At 40.8% G+C, this 18,175-nt stretch overlaps 2 protein-coding genes across 2 annotated transcripts; both read right to left on the minus strand.

Annotated features, from left to right (window-relative positions):
* Positions 1 to 579: 579 nt before the first annotated feature.
* elovl7a (ELOVL fatty acid elongase 7a) lies at positions 580 to 5,136 on the minus strand. The gene is made up of 8 exons (XM_030104852.1): positions 5,069 to 5,136; positions 3,663 to 3,752; positions 3,352 to 3,542; positions 2,688 to 2,768; positions 2,544 to 2,600; positions 2,360 to 2,465; positions 2,146 to 2,282; positions 580 to 2,056 (listed from the first exon to the last, which is right to left on the minus strand). The coding sequence occupies exons 2-8, from the start codon at positions 3,724 to 3,726 to the stop codon at positions 1,808 to 1,810; spliced, it is 885 nt and encodes a 294-aa protein (XP_029960712.1). The 5' UTR covers positions 3,727 to 3,752; positions 5,069 to 5,136; the 3' UTR covers positions 580 to 1,807.
* A 1,135-nt stretch (positions 5,137 to 6,271) lies between these two features.
* ercc8 (excision repair cross-complementation group 8) lies at positions 6,272 to 17,994 on the minus strand. The gene is made up of 12 exons (XM_030104851.1): positions 17,644 to 17,994; positions 17,073 to 17,168; positions 15,902 to 16,003; positions 15,561 to 15,684; positions 14,442 to 14,523; positions 13,604 to 13,672; positions 13,433 to 13,499; positions 12,676 to 12,779; positions 11,898 to 12,022; positions 9,075 to 9,272; positions 7,960 to 8,058; positions 6,272 to 6,593 (listed from the first exon to the last, which is right to left on the minus strand). Exons 1-12 carry the CDS (start codon positions 17,718 to 17,720, stop codon positions 6,528 to 6,530), a joined length of 1,209 nt encoding a protein of 402 aa, XP_029960711.1. The 5' UTR covers positions 17,721 to 17,994; the 3' UTR covers positions 6,272 to 6,527.
* Between the last annotated feature and the right edge of the window lie 181 nt (positions 17,995 to 18,175).

Raw genomic sequence — 18,175 nt, forward strand, 5'->3', positions numbered from 1 at the left:
ATTCACAGCTCGTTCTGCAGAAGTCGAGACCACTCGGTGTCCTGCAAATTAAAGGAGTGTTACAGCATGATGTGTGGAGCCAGATTCATGGGGGTCCAGTTTCCCATGAAGGTGAAAATTTTTTCATCTGCCTTCATCTGTTCTGCAACTGACAGAACAGCACTTCTAACTCAGCTCATCAGCTCATCCTGGTGGTGCACATAGTGTATTGCAGTCTAGATGAAGCACCAATATCACATTTATCATGTCATTTGCAGAAATTATGGCAAAACTTGCAAAACCTGAAATTTCTCAAGAAAATCTTGCCCAAAATTTTAGACTGTAGTGAGCTCAGTTTGAAGTTTCAATCGAGTGTGAAAATGAGCCTTTGCTGTTTTGAATTTAATAAGAAATGCAAACTTAGTCTCAGAATCTAACTCCTCTCAAGGGACCTTTTAATTATTTCTAGTATTCCAGCTAAAGTGTTCACTTCACAGTCTCAACTTGACATGGTTAAATACCCAAACCACTTCAACTGGCTCCTCAGCATGGAGAAGTATCTACCACACAGTCAAGCTCAAGCAAGGAGAAAACCAGGCATTTTAAAGTACAATGATCATTTATTTTGTATAAATACATAAAAAAAACAATATAAACACTACATGTTACATAATTCTTACATTTTAACCATTGGTCTAGGAAGGGACAAGAAACTGAAAACAACTCACATTTGTATGAATCGGATCTCTGTAAACCTTTAGCATCATGGTGGGTTTGAACATTAAAAAAAAAGCCCAAGTCCTTCCACACAAAGCTGGATCCTGCGTCCTCAGTCACCAGAGGAGCAGAGTGTTATTCACCTGACGTTCATCATAACAAGATATCAAACTACTCCACAGGCGTCGACTCCAGCAACGTTCACCACAGCGTCAACTCATGAATCAAATGCTGGTGGAGGTTTTCTGACTGGAAAACTAAACTGTTGATGAAACTCTGTACGGCATCATCGAGTGTTATATTGCAAAACGAGTCAGTAAGGTAGTAGTCATGTCTGTAGCTAAAGCTCTGCTCTGGATCCTACAAGAACCGCAGGACGTCTCTCTGGCTTCTGTCACAATACTGCTTCATAGGAAAATCAAGTCAAGTGGATAAATTGATCCCAACATTTGAACCTTCAGCAGCGGTGACTCGAGCCATAGTGAAGAAGTCATGCAATCCAAACTGGGTGTGGTTTGGGGGGGGGGGGGGGGGGGGGGGGAAGAAAATGCATGCAACCAGTAATCTGCTATGAAACCTGAAGGATGCGGCATGTGGAGCCTCAACTCCTGAGCGTCCGCATCCGTTTAGATCTTGTGAAATAAAAAAACCTCAACTTTTCAGTGCATACCTTTAAAATAACCTAAACAGGAGTTCCTAAAAGTTTGATGAGAAGTAAGACCAAGACAAAAATGTGACGAGTAATCTTGACGTGAGATGCACAGTGTGAGATTGGTAAGGGACCTCACAGTCTTATATGCAGATGAAGCCCTTTGTAAAACACTGGAATCATTTTTTTCTGACACTGAATTATATTTTTTTTAGCAGAAAAATGAGATATTAGGAAGTCTTCATAGCAAAACTTGGGCTTTACCTTCAGCGTAATTAGAAAGCTCAATAAAATCCTTTCACATGTTTCAATAAACGTTACATATACAGCTTTGGTCATATTGAACAGATTGTCTATTGCAGGTAGAACAGCAGTCGGAAATGCAGTCCACATAAAGCAGGCCTGGAATTCAGACTACAAGACAAGCTCACGATAAAGTCAAACACGAGTCGGAGTCCTGCGTTACTCATCTTTTTCGTGACTTGCGTTCCCGTTCATGACTCCGTTGGTGTGGTGTGCCCAAGTCTGAGCCTGGAGCACTTTGGGCAGCCTTTTGCCCTTTGTGTAGGCGTGATACCAGAAGTTGAGGAAGAGAAACAGGAAAATCAGGCCGTACAGGCCAATGATGTAGATGAAGATGGGGAACTGGTAGGGGCAGTCCTTGATGAAGAAATACTGGGAGATGTGGCTGGTCACCATAACGAACTGGATCTGGGGACCAATGATTAAAAACAAGGGTTAACGTCTTAAGAAAAACTTAGGGGCGGAAAAGGAATTCTTCGTTTGGTGAATCAACATACCAGCTGAATGGTCGTGAGGTATTTCTTCCACCACAGGTACTTCTGGTAGCTGGGGCCCATAGCGGTCAGGCCGTAGTAGGAGTACATGATGACGTGGACAACACAGTTGAGAAGAGCGTGAAACGTTCCCAGTCCACCTGAAGCAGGGAGCGCAGTTAGTGACAAGGTGTCTGGAGAAATCAGTCAAACTTTAGATACGGGAAGTGAGCTTTACCTGCAGCAAAACGGACGCCAAACCACCAGGTGAAGGGCATGATGGAGTGATGGTAGACATGAAGGAACGTCACCTGGCTGTTCTTCTTTCTCAGCACAAAGAAGATCTGAAAAGAAGCAAGTACTTAAGAAAAGCTGGGGAGTTGAATTTGACAATGTCAGAAGGGACCAACTGATTCACTTACTGTGTCCAACATCTCAATGAATTTTGAGAAATAGTAAAGCCAGCACGTTGCCGCCATCTAGAGGACAAAAAAGAAATTCCTTAATCCTTGAGGAAAAGAAAAGATTTTGGTGCACATTTAGAAAAAACATTTAAATCAAATTACCCGCATTGCCTGTGGTGATTCAGAGTAGTCAACCAGGTCACAGCGAAATGAGTAACCTGTTCCCCATCCCGACATCACAAACTGCAACAGATAGAGACAACTGGAGTTAATCAGAAGCAAGCAGCACTCTACCAAATTCTAACTATAGCTCAAAAACTGATCTTGCCTTATGCATGTATGTTCTCGTAAAACACTGAACTGTCTTGTGTTTGAATGCTGCTATATAAATAAATTTGCCTTTTCAAAGCAAATCATACAGGAGATTTTGTAGACTTGAAATACTTTGAGGGAAATTCTATTATACACACCAGCCACAGTGCTGAAGAAAATAGCTTGCGCATAATTTAGTTTTAGCAGAATCATGTCGAAGTAAAGACACGAAAACCACTACTAAAAGACTTCATGTCGTTACTGAGATGACGTACACCCTTAAAAATGAGGTAAGGCCCAAGATACTCAAAAAAAAAAAATCACCTGCTGATCAGGTTTAACTTTGAGAAATGAAAAATGTATTTAATGGGACCAAAAGTATGCGCTATTACTGAGGACAATGGGAGATACCAATACCCACACCCTGTGCACGCCTGCATCACAGAGCAGAAGCTTCCAGAGTCACATTTCATATCATTACTGCAACAAGTGAAGAAAAACAATGTTGACTCACCTCATAGCACATGTAGAGCGAGAGAGCCACCACACTGAAGTTGTAGACGATGAGGACGCCTTTCAGGTCGAAGGGTTTGCGGTTCTCCATTATTCGAGGCCCCAACGACGTGACAAAGTAGATGTACGCTGCGATGATTATCGTTTGGGGAAGAGGAGACGACATAAGCAACCAGTTTCCTGTCCTCGAGTCTGCAATGAAATGGCACAATAAAAAAGTGTGAACACAAATACTTCAGGTAAAGGAGCATTTCCAAAACTATAAATGAACACATTTGAGACAACTTTCATGGTGAAAATGCTCATACTCACCTGCATTTTGAATAAACTCATCATAAATAAGCGCAGCAGATGACGTTATATTCTTAAACTCCATCTTCAGTCAAGATTCTTGTAGTTCACCTACAAGGAGCAAAGGTAAGGTCAATTTGTATTTTTTTTTTTATATATTCAATATTAAAATCTGTTCAGCATTTCAGTCAAACTGGGTAAACATTAAATTTACTCTGAGAACAAATACAAACTGCCTTTCAATAACAGCTACAAATATATAGGAGAAACTAATCAGTTTACGCCAACTGTGGCCATACAATGTATTTAACAAAGCATACTAAAAGTCTCAAAGACTCCGTTGTGAGGACATTCTGGCTGCTTTCCTGAGCATTTAAGGACAAAGACAAGAGTGTGAAGAGAGTACAAAGAGAGGTCAGTCTGCCTCTTGTATCCACTGGGGGGGAAAAAGTCAACAGAATTGATTCAGGAAAAACTGAAAGCCAGCTACAACATCATCTGTGTTTTAAACGGCTTCAAGCGTTGAATCCTGCCACTTCGACATCTGCATGAAGTGATAGTATCAGAGCTGTGCTTACAGAGCATCTTCATCACATATTGTAAGAATATAGCAAAACTTAAAATGGGAGATACACAGTCGACGTTGGTGTGAGGCTAAGACAAACGTGTCTGAAACAGGTTTTTGTAGACCTTGGCTAATGCCAGGTTCACCGAGTTAATACTAACTGGCCTGACTGGTTCAGGAAGCATTTCTGTTCTAAGAGGAACTTCTCTTCAACATGTCACTTCAGCCAAGCAGAAATCCAACAGATCCACAGCTCCTATCTATGAGGTTATTGTTGCATCCAGTAAAACTTCTGTCCCATCCAGCTGCAAATGAATTGATTAAAGAGATGACTCCATGTCTGTGCACAATCCCACAGGACAGGTTTTCAAGGCGTGCCTACCACAGTGGGGCTTGGACAGGCCCATTGGGCAAGAAGTAGGAAGGCAAGGTCTGTCTCAACATAAATGGAAGACTTGACAAGCCTTGACAAGCCAATTAATGCTATAGTCTGGGATTTGAATGTAAAGATTTTCACTCCCAAGGCACAACTTCATCATGGGTGACTCAAATATTCATTGTCAGCCATTAAAGTTCAGTCAAAACCAAATGTCACTTTAATAAATGTATATTTACAGCAGCATTGAAGAAGTTAATGAGCTCAATTGTTCACGTCCGGTAACATCTCCACGCCAGGAAAATCCTCACGAGGAGCAGGTGACGCAGCAGGTGGAAAACAAGTTCAACAGGCACCATTCACCTCTCGCGACAGGAAACGTTCAAGTAATGACAAACGCTGTGCTTCCAGGCGTCTCCTCTACCATTCTATCGTTTGTAAGTTACAAAAATTACTCCTAAAGGACAAAAAAGATGATTTACTGACCTTTATTGTAGCTCGAGCTCCTGCTCACCTCCTCACCTGCAGATACTCGACAGGTGTGTCACTGACGCTTGAGCCCACCTCCGTCCTTATCATAGCGAGGGGGCGGGTCTGCACCTTGGCCACGCCCTCTCGCGTCCTGATTGGTCGATATGTAGTCGAACAAGAATGAAGCATTCAGTTCATTCTCCACAGATGGCTCACAGAAAACTATGCAAGATTTCACAACAGTGTATCAGCCTCAAACGCAACTATCGATCGGTTTCAGAGCAAAAGAAGAAAAAAAAGAAATCCCATCAGATTCATGTTGCACTCTGAAAAATTTCATACTGTACTTAATAGCTTTGAAAAATAAAACTACACTTAGATTTTCACTCAAGTATAGAAGGGAAAGTGTTTTGGAAAAGTGAATGTTAGACAGAATTCTCTTCCAAACTCTGAAAGAATTTACTTTCTGATTGCCTTTATTTTCATTGTCAGTTGCAGGCAATCATCATCTGTATAAAATGTCCATGGTCAGTCACATTATTCAGATGTACAGAGCAGGAATGTTAAACGTTTGACCCTCAAAAAGGCATAACATTAAATTCTGTTATTTATTTATTTGCTTAGTGGCAACTCATGATTACAAGGTTTATGTTGTACTGTATGCTTGTATTTTCACAGGATGTGAAAACTCAAGGATTACCTAATGAGAGTAAAATGAGTTTTGTACAATTTCTTACTTTTACTTTTGTAAAAAGTGGGATTGACAAGCTCAACATTTTTTTTTTTTACAAAATCCAAAAAAAATTCAAGCTGTCTAGAAAATATGGAACTATATTTGTAGATTTAATCATATTTATATTCCAAATATGAACACATGGATAAATATTTGTCCATCTTATTCTAATCATCAGTAGGTTTGATTCCATCAGTGTATTGGATGTTTACACAGGAGCAAAATCAACATTACTAGTGTGTGTAGGTATGTCAAAACCAGAGCTTTCAGTATCACTCCAGGCCATTGGTTTCACTGTGAGCTGACAGTCAGGCTTATAAACATACGCTAATTTTTCTCAACAATACAATCTGTGCTGCATTCCTGGTTCCTTCCATGTCAGGATTATGGGTGAGCTCCTCCTAACTCAGCTCAACTCAAACCAATAATCTTGTTGACCATAAAACATGACCAAGAATATTAAAACAGTTTAAAAGAAGAATGCACACAGGACAAAGTTGGCTTTACTTTCAAATAAAATAAAATGTACAAAAAAAAAACAAATGGATTTACAAAGATGGACAACAGTTCATCACATCATTTGTTTAACTTTCAAGTCTTTTGCTGTGTAGGCAAATTTCAAACAGGACCATTTCCCTAAACCTTCATCGGCGTTCCTACACCTGTCTTTTATTTGACAGGCCAATTATTACAGATGAGAGTTCATTTGTGTGTGCAGACCGCACATTCAAAACATCCGCATTAGTCTTCATCGCTGCTCCATGCGTCCTGAAAGGCCGGGTTCACAGACGACTGGCCAGCAGCACCCTGTGAAGAAACAAGCCAGACGTGCAGCTCAGTTACAAACGTCATCTTTTAATCTGAAAGCAAATCACACTGTATAGGAAATGTTATGTCACTGTCAAACGTGAGACGCGGCTTTAATGCATCGACGAGTTGAACTAGTCAAAGAATTCCAACTCGTTAAACTAGTAGAAGGATTTGTAATTCAATAAGCTTGACATGAACTCAGAATAAAGGAGCTGAGCGGATGTAATTCTTTCATTGTGAGCGAGCAGATACTGAGGTGTCACAGTTTAAATTCCTCGGATGACGTTTGGTTAGTGGTGACCTCACCCTGGCCAAAAAACAACAGAATGAAAACAAAGAATGAAATCAATATTTGGACACAGTATGTGCAAACAGTTCATGAATGTGTGTTATGTACTGTCATCAGAGTCCATATTAAACATGCAAAGGTTTCTACTGAAGCGATTACTGAGCAAGGAGCCATATTGGATAACTTTGGCATTTTTTTTTTTTTTAAGATAGTAATAACTGTAAATTGATGTGAATCATATAATAAATCATTCAATTACTTGTTTAAATTGTGAAATCACTCTTTTTTTTCCCCTTTGCTGTTAAGAAGCATCCTTTTCTTCCAGTCAGTTCATGTGAAAATATGATGAGCTTTGAAAAACTGTGGTTGAGCAAAGCATTGCACACACAAAACTAGTGCGAGTTTTTTTCCAAACATATGCCAAATACTTTTAAGTCAGTCACATTGAGTCTTTTTTCCCCAACTCAGCATTACAATATTCCACAGCATCTTTATTACTGTCAAGTATTGAAACACTGTGGTCTTTTGAAGGGTCCATGACTTTTAATTGGACCTGAAGGAAGACAATAAGTCAACTCCCTCACTTACCAATGTAATGTCGTTACCTCAGATGAAGATCTGAACAGAAATGTCCTTTTTTTAGAATATCGTGACAAAGACAACACTGACTATGCTGAATGAAATCACCAAAACTCTGTGGTTTTAATTTGCTCTTACAGTGATATTTTATGTAGTGGTCCTTTGGATTATAAATACGTTTGGTTATTTTCAGGGGAATTGTTTTGTTAATAATTGTTTTTTTTTTTGTTTTAACCTTTATAATTTTAGCCTCTAAGTAATGGAAATCAATTATGAGAGCATTCATGATATCAGATTTTTTTTTCTTTTTATTATTTTGTTTAACTGGAAGTCATAATTACTAAGTTATTTTAACAGTATATGAGCTGATCTGTCATGACTGGAGAAACAACTGGCAAAATTATTTTTCAGTTATCTGCGCTGGGACTGCACAAAATGTAGGAAGCGACCCGAAATATTACACATTTGCAGAAGTCGCACAGGGCTGGTTCGCACCTTATTTTCACGGTTCGATTCCTCCTCCTCAACGTCCGCGGCACGGAGGACAGGAACCCACGCTAGAATGTTACAGTCTTTACCTCCACTATACAGCTCCTGCGTACATGGAACAGGGACACGAGCACACGGGGTGAAAAAAAAGGGGGAAAAAAAGCTTTCTCAGCACAACCTTCATCTTAAAGCACTGAAGTGACATCAGCAGCAGCGTTAACAAGCATAACTGGGACCGGGAGCAGAGTAATTAATGCGCTCCAAACTGCCCAGGCACAGCAAGCGAGCTCAGGGGAGACATCGCCCGCATTCAGGGACTCATTATGGTCACTACATCAAACAGAAACATGAAAAAGTCAGTACAACACTTTTTTTTTTTTCTTTGGACAAGGTGTCCCTTCCTGGAACTCTCTGGAGTGACAAGCTGCCAAACCACATTCTCAAGTATGAGACACACTTTACAAGACACCGGATGATGAAATTGCCCAATAAGGACATTGTGGGATGGACATCCGCTTTTCCTATATGACGATAAAGCTCAACTATTCTATTGTTATCTAATAACTAAGGTGTTTTGTACAGATTATCCTACTGTTACCTGAAGAGACACAACATCAACATTAGGCATTAGGCTATTGATAAACACACTGGTCAAAAAGTCAGTACTTTGAAGAGACTGTAACTCTCCTCACTATCAACTACACTGCGAGCTGAAAGAATCTCAAGAGGCCCACATTATTCTCAGCATTTTATTTTGAATTGATAGATATATAAATGACATAGCGTTACTCTGATGCTCTAAACATTAACAGAGTTGGTGTGCAGGCTCAAGGCACTTTGATAGAATTTGCATTTAAAGCAGCAAAACTTGACTTCATAATGTCATTAGTCGGAGGGAAGTGGCTCATTTGATGCTGCCATGGTGACTGTGCATTTTTAACAGCTCCTGCTGGAGCTGAGGCGATGAAATCAAACAGAAAGACCCGTTCAGGCTCTCTGCGTCCGTCATCTTTAAATGTACAGAAGAGAAATGAGAAGAACAAACACAAGTAGACAGATGGAAAGGCAAACGCTGCGGACAGAGGTGCACCTGTACCAGTACGCACATCGGAGCGTCTCACCTGGTAGTCCGGGTGGAACTCGCAGCAGTCCACGTTGTTGTAGTGCCCCCTCAGCATGGTGATCAGCTCTCCTGTGTGGAGGGCGTACACTGCCACCGAGCTGCCGCACGGCACAAACACAAACTCTGGACTGCAGCCACGAGACACCGTGAACTGCAGCCTTTTACGGCTCTCGTTGCAGACCTTGCCGTAATTCACCTGAGGGTTGAAAAAGTGAAATGACGCAAAGGTCAGACGATGGTGAATCGCGCCACACAGTGATTGCTGAGAGCAACAGAATGGGTGATTTGTTGAGTGAAGACACAGTAAGCATTTTTGTTTTTAAAAAACAGGGAGTTGTCTTTTTTCACCTGTATTTTTTATTTTTTTAAGAGCTTAAAGAAATAATTAAAAAAAAAAAAAAAAAAAAAAAGAAATTAAAGCAACACTAAGGAACTTTCAGTTTTCGTTGATTTTGGCGGCGCCAGTGGACAAAAGCGGTAGTGTTTTGCCTGACCGAATACTACAGTTCCCATGAGGCCTAGCACATGGTGTCGTAAATTGCTGCTCCCGGTGGCATGCTGTCGGACTAAACTCGCCTACATTTGTTTCCAGTGGCTGTGTGAAGGACGGATAGCGACGAGGTAATGAATCTAAATGAATCTAATGGTGGCTAAACAATGTTATATCGTGATGTGACGCATGCCGTAAAGCAGTTCGCACATTTGGAGCTTGTTAGTGTGCAGGGTTCCTACCACCCTCCTCACAGCTGCTCAGTCCAAGTGAAAGCAATACTGACGCCCTCAGCCCGTGACAGAGGGGTCATTCAACTAGTTGTAAGTCGAAGTATCATCACAAAAGATATTAAAATGTTTTATTAAGGTTGAAAAGTTCCTTAGTGTAGGTTTAAGCTTTCCAGGATTTATATAGTCTGACAGGTGTAGAGAGCAAAGTCAGAAAACAGGAAAGCTGGACTTTCATATGTCCACATTACACTTCTGACATTCCTCAAAGGCCCTTAAAAACCCTGGGTTGATCTTTGCTCGTCAGAGAAGGTCCTCAACCCCTTAACTTCCTCCATAGTGGAGCTGCAGCCTGAAGGCGGAAAAATGTCGACCATGGCAACGGCAGCACGGAGCAGCAGAGCAGGAAATTAGAACAGGAGGCTGTGAGAACGCCAAGGGCAAACGTATAGTTTCCCCAGGCTTCACCCGACTGTGTTTATCTGGTGTGAGGCTGTGAATGAAACTGGAAATGCAAATACTCTTTCTTTGTAGATGCTTGAATTGTAGCTTGTTTGAAGTACCATGCAGGTCTCTGTCATGAAAAAGGTTTCGTGGGTCTTCCTTTTCCCACAATCAGAACTTCGCTTAAAGCTGGAATGCATACATGAGTTTCCAGTTATTTTAAAGAGGTAACAATATTTCTTAGCATGTTTTCAAGTTGTTAACAACTCATACATTCCCGTTTCTCTCATTCACCGCAAACTTTCAGCAATGCCGATCATAAAAAAAATAACTGGTTCAAACAGGTTTACAATGGAAGAAATTACTTTTAACATGGCTCCACACAGGAAAGAGCATGAGGCTTGTTTACTAACCCTGGCATAAAGTTGCGAAGCAGCATTAAGTCGAGATACGTCATTGTCTAGAAGGATCCGAGGACGAGGAGGAGTCATTTCAGCCTAATCTATCTAATCTGTACTCATTCAGACTGCAGCATTCCGGCTTTTAATCACTCATTTGATCTCTATTTATGTAGCACTTCTCAGACATAGATGTCACTGAAAGTGGTTTACAGGTGATTGTCAAAGATACCCAAAGAAAAAAAAACTACTTAGAATTATTTCATGCCCATTAAGGATACATAGTCAAGTCACCTTTGACTATAAAACACAAATCAATATCCCGAAGCAACATGTTGTAGTTGATTTATTTGCAGAATGTCATTTCATTCATGTACTTTTACTTGTTACATAACGGTTATTGGTTTACTATGTGGTTTATGTCTCTCTGTATTGCAACTACAATGTCATCAGCGAGGTGAGTGCCACATTACTGTTATATCACTCACTCACTGACACACACTGTTAAGACGGAAAAATCTAGTGAAATGTCTGAAATACAATAAATATATAATATATAAACTAAAATGAGGAAAAAAATGAATAAAAGCTAAACTATGTTCCAGTGAAGAACAAAAATGGGATACAATAAGCAATAAACCATAAAAAGGTGAGATTTAGAAGATGAATGAGTTATAAATTACAATTTATTGTCACATTTAAATGTCCACATCAGAAGTTGACACCCAGCGGATCTTGCACTTTCCTAACTTCTTGGGGAGATTATGACTTTATAAATGTACCAAGAAACAGCTTCTTTAATGAGGGAAAAAAACTGCATACAGAACTTATCAAATTTAATATAGCACTAAATATATTGGATAATCGATCCAACATCTCATCAAATTATGAATTGTTGAGATAATGACCTCTGCAGAGCAGCATAGTGATATAGATTATATCTGTGTGTCACTATGTCAAGAAGTGTCATATGTGTTTATGTTAGAGATCTCTATCCATATGATGAAATCATATAATAAAAAATCTTAAAACAAAATCAAGTGTTAGCAGCAATTCAACTAAAGTGGCTTATTAGGTTTATTTATGCTTGAATTTACTCCAATGTCATTGCAAAGGTAACTGCATGCACAGAAGAGCTGAGAAACTGCTAAACACCCACTGCAATTTAAAAATAAGAGTTTAGGTTACCAATAAAAAAAATTTGGCGAAAAAACAGACATCCACACTCAACCCCACAAACTCCCTCACATTGAACTCACCAGTGTGTTTTCCCCACTGGCGCTGTTCCACAGTCTCATGCGGTCATCGGTTCCAGCTGTGAGGAGATACAGGCCATCGCTGGTGAAGCAGAGGCCGTTCACTCTGCCGTTATGGGCCGTGTTCACTGCACAATGTAAAACAAGGCGACAGCGCGGGTTCCATTAATTTCCTCCACCACTGTAGAGGCGGTACACTGTACATGCCGTCTGCCTGAAGACATCCTGCACCTCTCCATCAGTGACGAACTCTGGATGTGTTCGAGTAGCGAGAACAAAATGGTTCCCTCTTATTAAACAGAACTTTTGAGAAAAACTGCTGCAATTGCAGTTTGTTTTTGTTGCCTTCTGACTCTTCACTTCAATCACAAACAGACCTCAGAACAGGAAGTTTGACCTTTCCTTCAGAGAATAACTCAACGTATAGCTAACCTGAACAACCTCATAGTTTTCTGACATTACACGTGAGGAAAACAACACTGCTGTTGCACTGCATACATTCTTTAAGTATATGTTGAGAAGCATCAGTCGTCACTGTAATTATAATTCTGTGGCTCTGCCAAAACTAGAGCCGCTGAATTGAATGTTCCTTTCAATCTAATTTAAAATTCTTCAGCTATCTCACTTTTTAATTTTTTTAAACGTGTGAACTAGATGAAGCCAACACAGAAGGCAAGTGTCAATAATGTAACTTCCTTTGCATTAATGCCAGTGCTTTATTTCGTCATTTTTCAAGTACAACTATCAGGGGGAATTTATTGAGGAGAGAAAGCGATGCTACCTGCTTCAGAGGAGGCTTTTGACTTGTCTCCATTGTGCTGGTCCAGAGTGAACAGGCTACCAGAGGCGCGGCGCACATCCCATACTTTCACTTTGCTATCTGCACTTAGAGGAAGAAATTGGACAATTATTTGTTTGTATTACTTTCTCCAGACTAATCAAGACAGAGCTTTATGCAGCCACCAATATAATTTCAATGTTGACCAAACAGGATGTCGTATCCACGTACGACACAAACACAATCCGCCATTCTTTTGACCTGCTTTAACCAACTGAAACATTTCGTCGACGTGCAGCCTAATGTTTGTTTTTAAAGGTCAACTTTCTGTTGGGAATAAGATGCTGAGCTGTGATAGAATATCATCCTCTCCTCTCTGCATGCCTCTCCGTGCCAGTTGTTTTTAAAATCACTTACAGTCCAAAGAGACAGAGGCACATGGATCCCAATGGGTTAATTAGCAGGTCTAATGCGGCATAAAACAGGTGGGGACTGTATCCACCATATGCCATACTGACGGGGCGACTAGAGCGCTACACTGCCTATCCGGTGGTGATGTGGCACCATTATCCTTGACTGTCGGGTTGCAATGTTGGCCAGATGGCTGTGAAGTGAGATGACAGGAGCTGCTGGGACACAACATGGCGGGGGTTGTCCTGTACCCGGCATTATACTTTTGATGTGGCACTGAGGGCAAACCGGGTCACAGTTTCAGAGGCTGAGTCTCCACAGGCGAGAGCAAGCAGCTCAAAGCGCTTACCTGGCAGAGGCGAGGATGTGCTCGTATCTGGGCGACCATCGCACAGACAGGACTTCGCCTCTGTGACCTGGGAATTCAAATGATGTCGGGTAAACGTACGGCATGTGTGCAACTAAACATGCCGGTGTGAAGCAAACAGCGAGCAAACATATGGCGCTCAAGTACACTGACCCTGAAGAACGTGAATCCGAGAGCCGGACTTCAGGTCGCACAGCTGGATTTTGGGGTTTTTGGTGCCAACTGCAAAACGCATTTGAGCAAGAGAGACATAAAACAGCCACTTATGATATATTTTGCAGAGCAACAAGAAAAAATACAGCAATTCACTACTCGATGAGACTTTCCTCCTATTTGATACTATCAAATATAGTTTCATCTTTACAAATGTGACAGTATAAGCTCCCACCAAGAAGGGTAAAAACTGGAAGCCCAGGTTCTCACAGATAAGGTGTGGTAAGTGTAAAGACTGGCTGATGCATACTTATGATAAACATGAGGTAATACTCTCATCTTGAATACATGGGAGGAGTACTAGAAACTCTGGAGACAAAACAGAGAAGAATTAATGAGGCTTTTTAGGAACAGATTCCCTGAAATGTATCCCCCTTTATTAAAGGGAAGACTCTGGGGACATTTAATACCTGCCTGACAAGTATCACTTTCACCTCTCTGAAGGGTGAGGGTTGCCAAGAAGAAACTGAAAGGCGGACAGAGACTGTGGTGAACTCTCGCCGACAAATAGGCGTGTCACAGGGACTGGATTGTTGACGAGGCCGGGCCCACATGCGTGCACGTTTTAGGAGGGCAGACACAGCCGGCGTGAGTAACCAGTTGGTCCTGCTTGTGACAAGGGAACGCCGAAATTCCAGCAATGCTTCCTCACAGAAATCTGTCGGCGTATATCCAACATCTGACCCATTTCTGTCCTCTGCAGGTACATGTCGCTTTGATGATACATGATGGTAATCTCTAGCTGGCTTGTTCAGGCCGTGTGCATTTACAAACTCACCTGCAATGAGGCTGTGCTTCCTGGCGATTGGGGACAGGTGGTGGCTGTAGACGGTGCCATCAAACTCAAACACCTCAGCAGGCTGAGAGAGAGAGAGAGGAAGAAAAACAGGAAACAACACTGTCAGGTAGAAACTCAGCTGTGAGTATTTATAGATTTATATTAAATACAGAAACAGATTCCAGATTAATATCCAGCCTTTAAAGGTTCATTTGGTGTAAATGTATCACCATATGAGGGATGGAGCGCACAGAATTATGGAGATAAAATTTAAACGGCGTTACGATTGAGGGCACAGCAGCCCGGTTCTCTACGGGCCGCTCACCCAAGCAGCAGCGGTGGTTACAATGCAAATTCTCCAGCAACCACAAAAAGCCTCTCTGTGCTCCATCTGTCAGTGTGTGCCAGCACCGGCATTGAGTTGGCCAATGGACACGCACGTACGAACACACACACACACACACGCCCGCGCACGCACAGAGCAGGCTCTGTTTGCATGAAAATATCACACAAAAACATTCACTGTGTGGACAAGAAAGCAAAACATACACTACTGCACGAACACACAGTACTACATAATTTAATATCTCTGTGTGTGTGTGTGTGTGTGTGTGTGTGTAGCATCCGTGTGCTTGAATGGGGCACAGAGACAGCAACATGCCAAGTGGACTAAATGAAAGGTCGGCGGGTTCTTTTCTGTCCCTTCTCTGACCTTTTGAGGCAACTGTGGTGCCAGTGTGTAACTCTAGCACGGCTCTGGGCCTGCCATATGGGACAATGTGGCATACAAAGGTGGAAAGCATGAAGCAGAACACAAGAAAGAGAAGAAAAGAGAGGATGAAAAGAACTAAAAATGAAAATGCAATGTTGAGGAAAATTTAAAAATCAAACTACAACTAGAGCTTATCTGTTAACTACAGAAAAATTCCCATCTTTTTAGAAATTCATATTACCACACGAAACACCGATTAACACTGCAGGGGGAATTACTTCATTTAGCCCTTCAGTTAACACTGCTCATGTTTTTACTGCTTTATTGTCCCAGGTAAGCTAGTTGTACAACAATATCACTGAATAGTATGGAAAAGAAAAAGTGAATCAGTGGTTGAAATACCTTACCTTCAATGTTTCAGTGTCCCACACTTTCATGGTCTTGTCAAAGGAACTGGAGACAAACATCCCTGTATCGTAAGGATACCACTGGACTGTTTCTACACTGAATTTATGGACATGGCGGCTGGATCTGGAAAAAAAAAATGTACATACAGTAATAACAGAGACTGCATGTTAGAAGATAAGATTTAGTTTGACATATTCTGGAAAACATAAGCAAAAGAAAGTATTTTGTGAAATATGTATATCCTTGAGAAAACACTGAGGGTTAAATGAAGTGATGTTCAGACATGACAACAGAATGCTTCCCTCTAGTGGCTTAAAGGAGTACATGGGGTAGTGTTTACCGTCCTACTGTGCAGACCGCTTTGCAGGTGTACTGTGGTTTCCCACCAAAGTTTTCCAAGTCATAGATGACAATTACTCCATCTGCGCCTCCAGATAGCATGCTGCAGGATAAAAAACAAGCATTTTAAAATTATGCTTCACTTTGTGCCTTTTTTTTAACCCAATGCAGAGACAGGGATAAAGCTAAAACATCAGGACTGTTAGAATATCAAACACTATTTAAGTTCAAATACTCAGCCACTTTCAGTGCGATTGGATTGTTTCAGAATTATTTTGTAGGTTTTTTTTTTTTCCCCAAGGACAACATTTTTTTTTCACCGCATGAGGTTGAGAGCAGCTTAAATGACATTTTTTCTAAAAGTTTCTGGTTTTAAGTATTGATCTTTGGATTTACATAAATAATACTTCATCCAAATGACAATATAAAAAATAAATCTGTAGGTTGTGTGCCTGCGGTTGCCCATAGTAAAGTGGAATTGGCTCCAGCACCCACAACCATGATTAAACAGTATAGAAGATGGATGGATTGTGTTTTAAGATACAATTTCCCATACTTTCAGGAGCTGCATTGTTCTTCATTTGAGGTGACAATTAAAATAGTTTCCAGCCTCTGCAGTATTTAATCAACAGAAAACAGAAAACACCCACAGATATGTTGAAAGTGAGTTGAAATAATGTTATTATTGACAACCTTTTAGTTCAATTCTGTCTCTGATATATATGTATTGATCTTTTTTTCATCCTCTGGATGGTTTAAGACATTCATATCATTAGGTTTGAAATTATTAGACCAGTTTAGTTGCTGGGATGGAAGTGACTGACTTTGCTTTTGAACGATTTTCACATTCTTTATGATCAACAAAAAAAGCCTGAAAGAAAAACACAAAGAAACAATGTAACATTGCTGTCAATATGCAAACACCCATAACTACTAGTGAGCCACTTCACAAAAGATTTTAAATTGTTTCCAGCTTTTTTGATACAATGTTGCATTATTCAACACAAAACCTGCAAAACAACCTTATCACAATTCAAACGGAAATAGTGACTTTTTTTAAAAGGCTCGATTCCAATTTTGATCTTCCAGTCAAAAGCTCAATTTTCTGGAGTCACTGCAACTGTCGTGTTTTTTTTACATAGGTATTGCAAATCAAGCTTGACCAGACTTACTATCTGCCCTCGACGGCTTCAATGTCAATGGTATTAATGCCATTTCCATGAATTCGGTCCACGTCTCTGTCGGGGTTCAACTTCAGACTGAGGACCCTGTGAAGATATGGATTAAGACATTTTCAAGGGGCCAAAACAACACTCACAGGAATTGGTAGAGTTGGAATAGTAAAAGTCATTAGGACCAGTCACTAATTGCATTAAAAAAAAAAAAAAGCTTGGTTTGGTCAAATCAAGATATCGAATCCTTCAACAAAAAAGTGATTTTATTCAGGAACAGGAGGAGATATATAATATACCGATTTGTTTACACCTTCTGAAATACGTCACACATTCGAAAACACGTCACACGTTCTAAAATATACGTCACACATTCGGCAAGCCTCGGAAAACACACCATAGCTCACAGTTCAAAACGTAAGGCTCTTTTGGACGATCTGCGTGATCTACCGACTGCGTTGTAAAACTTATGGATCCTATATTTGCACAAAGCATCTGCAGTTCACTCGGTAGATCACCCAAAAGCGCAGGAAAAAGATACTCTCCATATAAAATATTTTCCTTTTCCGACCTTCTCGTTGACTCTACCCGTCGCAGCCGTAGAGGGTCATCCAAACCGGTTTGCCTTGCTGTCAGAAACCCCAACATTTCTTCAACTTTGCGAAGAAACTGTTTTTATTTGGGGAGTAGTGCTCTTCCGCACCCAAGCATAGCCCCAAAGGAACTCGGCTACCCACAAAGAAGGGGGTTTTTAATCCAAAGGAGATGTCGAGGAGTCGAAATAACCATTACTTCGCAATCGCGGCCCTTTCATAGCAATATGCGACCTTGGAAGTAGCATTAAATAACACTCTCTTTTAATTTATGGAGTATTTGTCTTCGGCGTCGACTACTTTTACACCAAACAAATACCACGCGCCGCCATGTTGGATTGTGACACGCTTCTCTAACGAGAGCGCTGATTGGCTGCTCTGCTCAGGCCGTCCAATCACAGAAGAGTTTATTAACTAATTTCCTGACTCAAGAACACTTGCATAAACAACCGAGATAGAGAGAGGAGACAGCTGATAACCGCTTCTTATTTCACTCACCAGGAGCCTCGT

This window comes from Salarias fasciatus, chromosome 12, assembly GCF_902148845.1.
Source record: "Salarias fasciatus chromosome 12, fSalaFa1.1, whole genome shotgun sequence".
Taxonomy (NCBI): Eukaryota; Metazoa; Chordata; class Actinopteri; order Blenniiformes; family Blenniidae; genus Salarias; species Salarias fasciatus.